This window comes from Mus musculus, chromosome 11 (genome assembly GCF_000001635.26).
Source record: "Mus musculus strain C57BL/6J chromosome 11, GRCm38.p6 C57BL/6J".
Lineage (NCBI taxonomy): Eukaryota > Metazoa > Chordata > Mammalia > Rodentia > Muridae > Mus > Mus musculus.
The window spans coordinates 121,159,899-121,173,729 of NC_000077.6; the positions used below are offsets into that span (position 1 = coordinate 121,159,899).

Genomic DNA, 13,831 nt, shown 5'->3' on the forward strand with positions numbered 1-13,831 from the left:
GGGAAATGGGGCTCTATCTGAGGTTGTGAAGCCAGAACTTAGCGTCCTTAACTTTGCCTACTCTGACCTACACCTCACTGTGGTCAACTTTTTAGAAGAAGCTTTTGGGTGTGACTTGCAGTTCTGCTGGAGGAGTGTCCTGGGGACAGCGGGTCCTAATGGCTCTAGGGTCCTCCTGGGTAGTTGACACAAAAGGGATTCTTTGGAGGGTTCCAACAGGAGACAGGACTTGGTGAGCCTTTGTCTCTCTGCAGAGGGACAGTGACTCTGTCCTTCACAGAGGCTGTTAGGGCATGGAAGTAGGTTGCAGCTTTGAATCTCTGACACTAATCTTCTCCCACAGGACAAGTTCCCCACGGGTTCTCCTCACCGAGCAGTGGTCCTTCCACCAGAAGCCCAGGGTGAGGACAGAGATGGCGCTGAGCCTGGAGTCTACAAGCTTCCCCATGCTGGCCGTGTCCAGAAGCACTGCGTCTGAGCTTCCTGGTGGCTTTAATGTGTCCCACAACAGTTCCTGGACTGGCCCAACAGATCCCAGCTCCCTGCAAGACCTTGTGGCCACCGGTGTCATCGGGGCAGTGCTCTCAACCATGGGTGTGGTGGGCGTGGTGGGCAATGTGTACACTCTGGTGGTCATGTGCCGATTTCTGCGTGCCTCGGCCTCCATGTACGTCTATGTGGTCAACCTGGCCCTGGCTGACCTGCTGTATCTGCTGAGCATTCCCTTCATCGTAGCCACCTACGTCACTAAGGACTGGCACTTCGGGGACGTGGGCTGCCGAGTTCTCTTTAGCCTGGACTTCCTGACAATGCATGCCAGCATCTTCACCCTGACCATAATGAGCAGTGAACGCTATGCAGCAGTACTGAGGCCCCTGGACACCGTCCAGCGCTCCAAGGGTTACCGTAAGCTGTTGGCGCTGGGCACCTGGTTGCTGGCACTGCTGCTGACCTTACCCATGATGCTTGCCATCCGGCTGGTCCGTAGGGGCTCTAAGAGCCTCTGCCTGCCAGCCTGGGGCCCTCGTGCCCACCGTACCTACCTGACGCTGCTCTTTGGGACCAGCATTGTGGGGCCTGGCCTGGTCATTGGGCTGCTCTATATCCGTCTGGCCAGGGCCTATTGGCTATCCCAGCAAGCTTCCTTCAAGCAGACACGGCGGCTGCCCAACCCCAGGGTTCTCTACCTCATCCTTGGTATCGTCCTTCTCTTCTGGGCATGCTTTCTGCCCTTCTGGCTATGGCAGCTGCTGGCCCAGTACCACCAGGCCATGCCACTGACACCCGAGACTGCACGCATCATCAACTACCTGACTGCCTGCCTCACTTACGGCAACAGCTGCATCAATCCCTTCCTCTACACTCTGCTCACCAAGAACTACCGTGAGTACCTGCGTGGCCGCCAGCGGTCACTGGGTAGCAGTTGCCGTGGCCCAGGGAGTGCTGGCAGCTTCCTGTCCAGCCGTGTCCACCTCCAGCAGGACTCGGGCCGCTCACTGTCCTCCAACAGCCAACAGGCCACAGAGACCCTCGTGCTGTCTCCAGTTCCCCCTAATGGGGCCTTTGTGTGAGAGTGCTTTGTGTGACCCTGCGGGTAGGAAAGGACCCAAAGGCAGGCCACTCAGGAACCCATTCCCAGAATCCCCTACTCAAACCTAACTCACTTGTCTGTCTTCTTGTGGAAAGTCCCCTCTTCTCTGTTGTTCTCATCAGCTCTATCAGAGCCTTTCCTATGATGCCAATACATTCCTGCTTCAAACCAGTCTCTGAGGGGCTTCAGAAGCTGTGGCCCAGACCCTCTTCTGAAGACCCTGGTGTGCTGAGTCATGTAAGGCCTAATTACCCAGAGCAGCTAGTACCAGGCTGTAACCTGACCTTTGATGTAAGCCCTTCCAGCCTGAGGACCCTCCCCCATTGGTTGGTAAGGGGCCTGCAGGCATCTCTACCCTCTCTCTCCCCATCCATTCCACGGTAGCTTCTTGCTCCCATATGCACATGGAACAATAAACCCTGTTCTCTGAAGTGTGTCCTGCCTCAGTGTTGGGGGTGGAAGTTGGGGTGGGATGGGGGTCCTGGACTCAGGGATCCCCCAACATGAGGCACCTGAGTGCTTGGTGAGGTTTCCAAGCCTTTGCCTTCATGGAAGCCCTCCCCTGTGCTTAGGGTGGGAAGGAGGGCAGGTAGCTGAGAGATCTGAGAGGCTGGGATGGGGTGGGGTGACTGGGAGACGCCGCCCAGCTAGCACTGAAGCTCAAGTACAGGAAGGAGACCCCACAGGCTGCAGTTCTCATAGGAGGCAGCACAACCCGCATGTGGCTCGTGTTGACAGCAGTGAGGTCTGGGCTTCATTGCTCCTGGATAGACTGCTTCCTTCCTAAGTACCACCCTCTGGACACCTTTTGCCTGGCTCAGCATTTCTCCTACATGGGCAGAAGACAGCTGCGCACCCTTTTCAGGGTGACCATCAGAGGCTGGGACAGCACCTTGGTCTCTTGGTAGTACTCTTGTCGAATGTCAGGTATACTGTGGTGACAGGACACGGAGGGCAGGTCTCTGCAGTGATAAAGTGTTTCAGAAGTAGATTCTGGGGTCTGACCACAGTGCTTTGTGAGTTTTTGTCTTGCTATTTAAAAATGAGGGAAGGGGCTGGAGAGATGGCTCAGCAGTTAAGAGCACTGGCTGCTCTTCCAGAGGTCCTGAGTTCAATTCCCAGCAACCACATGGTGGCTCACAACCATCTGTAATGGGATCTGATGCCCTTTTCTGGTGTGTCTGACAGCTACATTGTGCTCATATACATATAATAAATAATTCTTAAAAAATATTAAGAGTAAAAAATGAGGGATATACATGGGATACAAACACACACACACACACACACACACACACACACACACACACACACACATTTGAAAGGGCTCAGCCTGTGATCCCAGGAGTTCGGGAGGCTTGAGGTCAGCCCTTTCTATCTATCAAAGACTTTGTCTCTAAATTAAATTTAAAAAAAAAGTTTTTGATACAGGGTCTCACTATGAAGCCTTGGCTGACCTCAAACTCACTATATAGACAAGGCTGGCCTTGAACCCATAGAGATCTACCTACTTCTATATTCAGAGTGCTGGGATTAAAGGCATGTGCTATAATGCCCAACTCTAAATAAACAAAAATGTAAAGAGCTGAGAATACAGCTCAGTGTCAGAGCACTTGCTTAGCATGGATGTGAGAGCCCTAGGTTTTACCACTAGCTCTGCAAAACAAAACAAGACAAAACAAAACCAGCAAGAGACAAGTAAATTCACTGGAGGGGTATGTGGGTAGTGGTGCGGAATATCCTTTTTTTTTTTTTTTTTTGGCCTCAAATACTGTGTGATCTTTATTCCATAACAATCTTAGACTCCAACACAAATTTCATCTTTACATAGGATGGTAATGTACAAAGTAAAATAATTTTTGTAAACTCGGATTAAAACACTGATTTTTCTAACCCCAGCCCAGCCCCACTTGAATGAAGGAGACAGGTTTGAGGGCTGGGCAATCGAGGAGAGAAGCCCTCCACTGTCCTTGCTGGCTCCCCAACAGGATCCCACAGTCAACTGGTATACTAAGGCTTTCCAAGGGAAACTCCCATTGCCCGGGAACAGAAAACTACCAACAACGAAGAACAGGTGGGACACTGTCCTTTCTGGCTGTGTTCACAGGGTACCAAATACAATTGATAGTTTAAGTCTAAAGACCTTTCAAGTTCAACAGGTCCTGAGTGTTCCTATCACACAGTAGACCCACATAGCCAGGGATGGGATTCAGGACAGCAAGAGCACTCTACAGGGCAAGTTGCCCTGTATGTATACACGTGTGTAGACGGGGGGAGGAGCGGGGGGTCGGGGAGGCACATATTCCAAGTTACTGTGGGAATATAGGCCACCATTTGGTCCAAGATAGCAAAATCTTCCCAGAAAGATAATGCCAACAGCTTTCCCAAGTGTCCTGTGAGAATCCTGGGCAAGAAGCCTCCCCTTGCCCCAATTCCAGCCAAGCCAAGTTCATTGGGAAAATGTCAGGCACAGGCCAAAGGGCAGCTCAAAATAGTACGTTTGGCAAAGGGAGCTATCTTGAAGCTAGACACATAGAGGACTTGGAATGGCCTAAGAACTCAGCAGCAGCAGCAGCATCTTGGGGGTCACTGGATGTTCTAGGGAGTCTGAGACCCAAAAGCCATATCAGATATAGGGCAGCAAGCAACCCTTGAATATGGAAACTCTGGAACCTGGGAACGGGCATAGCACCACCTCAGGGTCCTCCCAGAAGTGCATAAAGAAAAAAGGACAGGAGTTGGGCATGGTGGCGCAGGCCTTTAATCCCAGCACTTGGGAGGCAGAGGCAGGTGGATTTCTGAGTTTGAGGCCAGCCTGGTCTACAGAGTGAGTTCCAGGACAGCCAGGGCTATACAGAGAAACCCTGTCCTGAAAACAAAGTAAAAACAAAAAACAAAAAAACACTAAAATGGGGCCTTTTATGTCAGGCAGTTTTCTGGTGGGATGTTAGATTTGTGATCAAAAAAAGGGCCAGGGCCAGTTTTTAGGGAAGAAAAACAACAAAACAAAACAAACCCCAACCAAACAAAAAAACCCAGCCTACTTTGGTTTGTTCCTGGAAAGGTTTGGATGATATGGTCTATTCTTGCCTCAATAGCTGCTGTCATTATAGGAAGCTAAAGATGAGGCTGGCCGTGATGGCAACGGAACTTGGAGAGCCACTGTAGGCAGTTCACAAGTAGCCATTCCTTGCCCACTTCCCAGATCCTGACCCGGCTTGGCAGTGGGACCTAAAGTGCCTGCATGTCCCTCCCCAGCAACCTTGAAAGGTGTTTTTCTTATGTGACAAGGAGAGAAGACCAAAGAGCTTGAGGAAGTGTCCACTGGGCCACTTGTACTTTTAGTACTCTATGGGGACAATAGAGACTGAAGGAGAATTCAGGGGGCTATGTGCCAGGTAAAGCTGGTCACAGCTTCCGTCTGATCAAGCCAACCAGGGTGGCCCCACATGGGAGGTCACAATGTTCATCCTCAGAGTGAATTAGCTTTCCTGGTCTAAAGTCACTGCCAGGTCTGGAGTCTCAGAAAAAGATGGAAGGGACGAAGAGAGGAAACACATTGTGATCAGGCTTTGCAAACAGAGCAGCACCACATGTATGCATAGAGGAGGGTTATTGTCACCCTCTAGGAGATGCCACCCACCCAGAGGACCCCAGAGGACCAGGGAGGCTGGGCAGGACAGCAAGTCTTTGCACAGAGAGGCCCAGGCAGCAGGCCAGGCAGGCAGCCTTCCTGAAGGTGAGACGAGGTGTATGCTGCTGGACACGACTAATCCACCCCAGGAGATAGGCCCAGGGCTCTGAGCAATTCCATTACTTGGTGGAGTCCTGTCCCTTTCACAGAAGAAAATGGACTTAAGCTATAGCTTGCCGGGAAGGAATCTGGACTGAAGATCGTTTTATTAAGAGTCCGTGCCCAGCGATTAGGCAGGACCTGTTTCAGAGTCTTCACTGTCAGAGGAGCTAGATTCACGGGTGCTCCTCCCACTCCGAGGATGAGAAACCCTTCATCTTGGAAGAACCAGCAATCATATCAACTTTTTCAGTTTGAGGTTTCCTTTTCTTCCACAAACATGAGATGATACATCCCTCCAACTCTCGTAGCATAGATGGCTTCTGGGTCTCAAAGCCAAGCTCAGTCTCATCGGGGTTGGAGGTTTTAAGTGATGGTTCCCTCAACTGAATTATGTGCACGGCACAGCCTAGCTTCCCACCAGGAAGTTCGTTGATATCTAGACTTAGCTGCCGCTTCTCCTCATGAGACACGGGTTTACGCTTGTCCTCTTTTTCTGATTCCTATGTGGGAGGCGGCTTGTTGTTCGTGGGCACTGGTTCCTTCTTGCTCACATTCTGTTGCTGCTATTCTTTTTCTTTGTCTTTTGGGGAGGTAGTTCCTTGGTTTTGCTTTTTTTTCCCCCCTCCACTTCTTTCTTTTTGTGCTTTGGTTTGTTCTGCTGGGGGTGTGGAATATCCTAACCCAGGCTGGAGCCTCCTATCCCTGTGTTTTCCTCCTTTGCCCCCAGCCCCACTATCTCTGACACTGGGCTTCATCTTTAGAAAGCTCCCTCCTTCTTGTCAAAGCCCAATCCTGGTCTTGTCTCTAAGAACTCAGAGCTGGGCCTCTCATTAGGGGTCCAGGTTGGTACCACCCTTACTTAACATTCACGTTGTGGCTTCAGCCCTGGGAAGGAGTGGCCCTCATTCCAGACCCCCATTTCTCTGGGAAGCTTCTTTATTCTCCACAGCTCAGGTGATCCCGAGAAGGGAGTTCATGCAACATTATATACCCATGTAGGAGATTTGACCCAGAGTCAGCACACAACTCAAGGGGAGGGGTTACCATCCCCAGAGAGGTCCACATCCTCCACCCTTCGAGACTTTCCTAGACTACCGAATGGGGTGGTCATGAACTGGAAAAGCTTGAGAGACATGGAGTATAGCTTCATCTCCAGAGCCAACATCAGGGAGGTAACCTAGTGAGGCCCTCACCCAGAGAGACCTCATATCCCAGATGTCCCTACCAGCCTGGTAGGGGCAAGGTCCTAAAGCCACAACTTCTGATTCTAGGTGTGTATGGTTTCTATGAAGTACCACTGTCCTGGAAGAACCTGGGTGAATAGGCAGCAGCTCTGTAGCTCTGTGACAGTCACTGTCTTAGTCTTTGGCACCTGCTAATCTGTCCTCTTGGGACCAGCACTGACAGAAGAGGTTGGTGTCAGAACAATGATATATGCATATGTACATGTGCACACACACATACACACACCCCAAACATGCCACACGTAACAAATGCAGTAAGTACATACCACACGCATGTATTCCACCAAACATTCTACACCACACCACAATAAGTGCATAAAATATTTACCTCACACATTCACCCCCAATAAACATGCCATATCAAACATAATATCCATCAGCCACAACACATGCATGTGTACACAAACCACAGATGACACAGCACATGCATGTATGCACAAACCACAGACACAGCATGTAAGTACTCAAGACATACAACATATGGAAACACAGTAGACACACACAGCACACTCTGCCATAATCCAGAGATGCTGCCTATGACAAGCTGACAATGGAGGTGACATGTCAGCTTTCAACACGGGTGATCCCAAGCCTGGATTCCAAGTCCCTATCTCTTTGGGAATCAAGAGAGGTGAGGCTAGTGGGGTTGGTCAAAGCCACCACCACAGAGTCCCTTGGCTCTCTCCTCCTTTGTCACACAGCTACGGTTTCTGGCCTGTCCATGACCTGCCCGCCCTCAAGTCTAGCTGGGAGCTGGAACTGACCTCCACTGAGACCTTCCTGTCATCTCCAGCACAAACTGAAAGCTCTGCTCGAAAACTCCAGTAGGGCATGCAGGACTTTACTCACTGTCAGCTTGTCCATCACTGACCCGGGCCTGCTCACCCACAAGGTTTGCAGGCCAATGCCCTCCTGGAGCCATGATTGTCAGCTAACATCATAATCTTCCCTCTTCCGTCCTCAGGGAACTTTCCACTGCCTGCCCCATTTTAAATGAGGAAAGGATACATGTTCAGAGAAAGTGCAGGCAGGAAGACTTGGACAGAAGTCCTGCTGATTGGTGCCCAGGGCTCTCTAGGACATGGGCCTTCCCAGAAAAGCCTTCAAGCTATGATAGCAGAAAAGACAGGAAAGGTGGTCTGCTAAGGGCTCAAGCCTGGGCAAGGACAAGGCCATCATGTCTGGAACTTGGAATCCATGCAGGGAATGTTATGATGGCGAGAGCCCAGTGCTCCTCTGGCCAGCCAGAAGGGGAGGGGAGGATCAATGATCTCCGGGAGAGGAAGGGGTCAGGAGAAGTGGGAGGGAAACAGAGAGGTGGAGCAGCCATGCTCCTAGGGCTGGATCTGGCATCAGTAAGCTGATGGTCTCTCCATCAGAGTGTAGGTGTGGCCTCCCAGGCAAGGGTAGCCAGTGGCTGGGGAGGGGTGACTGTTGACCTGTGTGACTGATGAGCCCACAGAGGCTGAGGGACACAGGGTGATAGATCAAGTTCTTTAGCTTTTAAATGCCATCCACCCAACATTTAAAGTGTAGTCGAGAAGAAAACAAGCTGAAATGTCTGTGTGGTGCAAACTGTGCATTGTGTCGAGATGAGAGTTAGACTAAGGTGAAGCTGGCCTTTGTGTATTACCCTGGCCTCTGAGCTGTTTCAGGACGAACTGGCTTTTTGGGACACCTAAGTTCCAGGACAGTGTTCCAGGCTCATGTACCCTTGCAATATCAGGTCCTGTCACCCTGGCTTCACCTGGAGTTTGGAAAGCTCCCTACTCTGGGTTTCTACCCATCCTCCTGCCCTGGGCTCTGGCTTTGTCATACATCCAACCTGGGCAGGAGTGGCTGGGCAGTTCAGCCTGACTGTGGATGCCTGTGTTGGAGGCCATGGGATTTGGGTGGAGAGCCAGAAGCGCCTGCTTCTGATCCAGACAGTGTGGGCCATACCCAGGGGAGTGGAGGCTGAAAGGCCTTGGTGCCAATTTCCTCCAAGGTGCTAACCATCCCAACACAGTAGCCTTCCAGTGGGGCAGCCTGGCCCCAAAGACTCTGGAGACAAGAGATTTGCCTTCTTAGGTAGACGGGACACCCACCAGGCAGATGACTGTGTCCCTCAAGCACAGTAAAGCTCAGGTGGCATTTTAAACACTCAAGTCAAATATAAAATCATAAAAGAATAAAGGAGAAGGGTTAAGTGTTCATATTTCTAAAATGAGGAAAAGGAGGACTGACCCAGCAGGCAGGGGTGGTGCACACCTTTAGTCCTGGCACTTGGGAGGCAGGGGCAGCTGAATTTCTGAAAATTTGAGGCCAGCCTGGTCTACATACCAAGTTCTAGGCAGGCAGGGCTACATAGTGAGACCCTGTCTAATTAAAAAAAGAAAAAGGCAGGGGGGTGGGGGATCCTGACCCAGAACTCAGAGCTCTCCTGGAAGAGGCAAAACTCTGGTTATTATATAAGCCATTTAGAATTTGATGCAGGAAAAAAAAAATACTGCAAGCTCAAATACAGATTCTGTAGTAACAAAACAAAACAACCCCAACACAAAAACAAACAAACAAAAATTGACATGTCTTTTTTGTTTTTGTTTTTGTTTTTCGAGACAGGATTTCTCTGTATAGCCCTGGCAGTCCTGGAACTCACTTTGTAGACCAGGCTGGCCTCAAACTCAGAAATCCGCCTGCCTCTGCCTCCCGAGTGCTGGGATTAAAGACATGAGCCACCATGCCTGGCAAATTGACATTTCTTATTAAGAGCCCTTTGGTTGGTAGAAACTTTACCTAAAAGGCATGAGGGACTGTGTTCCAGCACCACAAACAAATAGGTAGGTAGATAGATATATAACGGATATGATCAAGATACATCGTTTACATGTGAACATGTCAAAGAAGAAGTGAAAGAATCTACTTTAAAATTCTAATAAATAAATAAATTGAACCACACAAATGTTTATAGCTCTTGCCTGAGCAATCAGGGTTTTATCCTGAAATCCAAATATCAGGCTTGGATAGGGATTCATGTGGGAAGCAGCATCGTTATGAAATGTCCCACATCAGTTAACTAGGTTGTGGCATGGCGTCTTCAAAGAAGAGCAACGTTCCGTGGGGTCAGAAAGGGATGAACCTCAGGTACTGTGGTCATGGGCAGAAAGCAGAGCATAAAGTTGTATAGCAAAAAGAAAACAACAGAACAAAACAAAACAAAACAAAACACCTCTACAGTAACACATTGATCAACAGCTACCTCATGGTGGGAAGACTTTAGGGTTTTAGGGTGTTTGTTTGTTTGTTTTTTGTTGTTGCTTTTTTTTTGGTGGTTTGGCTTTCTTGTTGTTGTTGGGCTTTTTGTTTGTTTGTTTAATTTTTCAAGACAGGTTTCACTGTTTTAGCCCCGGCTGTCCTAGAACTTGCTCTGTAGACCAGGCTCTTGAACTCAGAGATCTGCTTGCCTCTGCCTTCAGGGTTGTGAAGTTCAAAGCATCCATCACCACTGCCCAGCTAGTTGGGTTTTGGTGGTGGTGATAGTGGTGGGGTTTTTTGTTTTGTTTTGTTTTTAAGATTTATTTATTATATTTAAGTACACTGTAGCTGTCTTCAGACGCACTGGAAGAGTGCATCAGATCTCACTATAGATGGCTGTGAGCCACCCGGTGGTTGCTGGGAATTGAACTCAGGACCTCTGGAAGTGCAGTCAGTGCTCTTAACTGCTGAGCCATCTCTCCTGTCCCTTGTTTTGTTTTTTATCTTATACTTTTTGAAATTTTTCCCAGAGGATGTATACGACTTTAAATTTGGGAATATTATTTAGGCATTCCAGTGCCATAGACTGCCACTATCGCCCCAAGCTTAGATGGTTTAGAGCATTTCCAGAATGACAAGAATCCCATGCCTTCCCAGGTCCCCTAGATAAATACCCCTCTAGACTGGGCCATCGCCAGCCATTGCCAACCATGCCATGGAGAGGGAAATGGAGCCTAGGAGCTGGTGAGGACCAGAGTAAGCTGCCCACCCACCAGGAGGCCCCTCTGTTTGGAGGCCCTGCTTTGCCTAAGCTTTTCCTTTCTCCAGTGTCCACCCATTATTAGGTCTGTCAGCCCTGCTTCCAGCCCTGTGCACTGGGTCCTGGGCTCCTTTGCTTCGTGAATCTTCATGGTCACTGGCTGTACTCTATGATGTGTACACAGAGTGAGGGGCTGTGGGTAAGGAAAATAGTGGTTCCTACACACCAAGCAGCTTTTGAAACCTGTCTACCCCAACCAGAAGATTTCAGCAAGAGGCTTTTCTGTTCACAATAAGCAGCTGGTTCGGGCTGGAGAGATGGCTTAGCGGTTAAGAGCACTGATTGCTCTTCCAAAGGTCCTGAGTTCAATTCCCACCAACCACATGGTGTCTCACATCCATCTGCAACATGATCTGACATCCTCTTCTGATGTGTCTGAAGACAACTACAACGTACTCATATACATAAAATAAATAAATACATCTTTACAAAAATAAGCAGCTGGTTCTAGCCTGTTCATGCTCATATTGCCTACAAGACAGGACCTAGACATGTCCTATGTGTGTCCCCAGCTACTTTGCCCCAAAGGTCCAGCCATGCCCAGTCTCCTAGAGACAACGTCCCTGCTGCTCTCATCAGGTTTTGCCAGGCAAGGGTTCTCAACCTTCCTAGTGCCCCAACCCTTTAGTAAAGTTCCTCGTGTTGTGGTGACCCCCAACCATAAAATTATGTCATTGCTGCTTCATAACTGTAAGTTTGCTAGTTATGAGTCAAAATGTAAATATGTGATATGTAGGGTACCTGATATATGACTCCTAAGTGGTCTTGACCCATAGGTTGAGAACCGCTGTTCTAGAACTTCACAGTGGGATCTCTTGCCTGTGGCCCTGTGTGTCTGCATCCTTTTGGTTTTCAGACAGGTGCATACTGCACAGTGGCCATAGCTCCCTCTCTGTGGCTTTAAGTAATCTGCTAATGGATGAACCGGAACCTACAGGTCAACGTGTGGATTTATACAGTGCAGGAATCAACAAGATTGCCAGGAGCATCGTGATATTTGAAACCCACAGTGGGGCCGCCACAGAGCCAGTGCTTGTCTAGAGTACATGCCAGGTTCTGTTCCAGTGGCTGAGCCATGAGCACTCACATAGAGGCTGGGGTTTTCCTGTTCTCAGCCTTCACCACTGATCCAAGGTGTTTCGGGTATGTTTGAGAACAAATTCACTCTCAGAAAATGCTGGTGGGTGTTTCACTGGAAGACGATGACTAAATTGGGGTTGCATTTTGTAAAAAGCCCAGTTAAATGTTGAGGATCAGAAGACTTGCCAGATGTAGGACAAGAACCTCATGGCAAGACCTCAGTAAGCCCTGCAGCCAGATAGCCTGGCTAGACTGAGTGGCCATGGGCCTCAGGAGAGGGCCACGGGGATAACACATATCTGTCCATATCTGAACCCTTACTCAGCTGTCTCGGTCCAGATCAAAACCAGTGGTGATAGTATCTTGACAAGCTGTCAGGCCCACAAGCATAACGGGGGGTGGGGGGCTGGCATGATCCCATTCCCCAGCCACAAGTCTGATCTGTCTTCAGATCATGTTAATGACACATCTCCAGGCTAGATGTTTTTACAGCTCCAAGTTGGAGAAGGTAGGAGGTGCTCAGGGGCACCTACCTTCATGGGGTACATCAGTAAAGGTGTCTGTGATGATATCACGGTTCAGATCTCTCCTACACCTGTGTATGTCATTCATCAATGGAGAATTCCATGCACCAAGGTTTCCTGCATTCATAACCTTTCCAGGAATGAAGTCCTTCGGTAAGTGTCACCTACAAGCAATAGCCTCTGCTTTCCTCCTGTGGATACTATCTCAACTAAAGGAACCGCAGGAGCCCCACCTGGACTATGGGGATGTTACTAGCAGTGCTGAAACACGAGACAGTCCTGACCTGCAAGGACTTGAGCCAATGATTATCAGGGTTTGTGAAGGCCAACATACTTCCTGCCCAGATCCTGCACCCAGCTGGGGCTGGGGTCAGGGGGCGGTGATCTTGCTGAGCCACCAGAGGTGCCAGCAGGGCGAGGGTAGCTAGGTTCTCAATTACCCTTGGGAAGGTCCTCAGGAACTAGCCTCAGCCCATCCTGGCATCTCCCCTCACCACATGCATGTTTTTCCATTAGAATTCCAGACAGATGACGGATGAATGAAAGCCAGGCCGCTGGAGCCAATGGCAGGCACCACCAGTTTCAGCCATTTCTAGGCCAGTGAGAATGTTGTGCCAAGTCCCTCAGGACTGATCTGACTTCCAAGGATCCCTGTCCCTGTCCCCTAACCTGCCAAGGGCAGGTACACAGGCTGACAGTGGCCTAGGGCTTAGCAATGTATGCTGCAACTCTGTCTTGCTGGAAGCACAGATGTTGAGGCTGAGTGGGCCAGTGGTAGAGAAGGACAGGAAAGCTGCACTGGGCACTCGGTAGCCGGGGACCTTTCTGCCCAGCCTCCCCTACCTCCATGATTTCTGTCCAGCCCACGAGTCACCTTCTGGGGATGTCCCTTCCTCTCCTACCCAGCTTTTTTCTCCTGCAGTGCTCTCAGACGACACAGACTGGCTGGCCATTTGTGTCTTTCAGGTATTACACTGACCTCTCTAGCTGTCCTGAGGTTAGGCCATTTTTCTATCATGTCCTCTTAGCTAAGGGACTAGGTGCTTGAGGGGCAATGAAGCTCTGCAGGAGAGGATATATGGTCAGATGCTAAGCACCGATGCTTGATGCTTTCTCACAGGGTTCCAGCAGAGACACTGCCCAGAAGCTGTGATGGTGGGGCTTCCATCTGCCCAGGTGGCCATGAGCCGAGAACATAGCTACTCTGGCTGGCCAACAGGGACACACTGGTCCTTTCCCAGCTTCTGGCAACTCGCAGCATAATTGAAAGTCCAGATCCTGTGTCTCACTCCATAAATATGCATCAGTGTGAGATTCAAAGGCACCACAGCTGTCCAAGGTGCGTTCTGTGCATTGGTGCTCAGTGGTGGCTAGTGTGTGCCAAGAACTCTTATAGGGCTGGGACCCTGAACGGGGATGTGTGGGAACGAAAGCAGGCAGGGGAAGGAGGGGGGAGGGAGATGTTGGGCATTGGGCTATGCACAGACAGGGATGGGTCTGGGGCCTGATGGATGAATCAACATTCACATAGAGCCTGAAATA

General features: G+C 49.8%; 1 protein-coding gene and 1 pseudogene across 1 annotated transcript; one reads left to right on the top strand and one right to left on the bottom strand.

Annotated features, from left to right (window-relative positions):
- Nucleotides 1-372: 372 nt before the first annotated feature.
- Nucleotides 373-2,075, top strand: Uts2r (urotensin 2 receptor). The gene has a single exon (NM_145440.1). It carries the CDS (start codon nucleotides 414-416, stop codon nucleotides 1,569-1,571), a length of 1,158 nt encoding a protein of 385 aa, NP_663415.1. The 5' UTR covers nucleotides 373-413; the 3' UTR covers nucleotides 1,572-2,075.
- Nucleotides 2,076-5,317: 3,242 nt separating this feature from the next.
- Gm11790 (predicted gene 11790) lies at nucleotides 5,318-6,056 on the bottom strand (annotated as a pseudogene).

What these genes read in the sequence shown, in the direction of transcription:
- Uts2r (NM_145440.1), top strand. Translation starts at nt 414, where the DNA reads ATGGCGCTGAGCCTGGAGTCTACAAGCTTCCCCATGCTGGCCGTGTCC.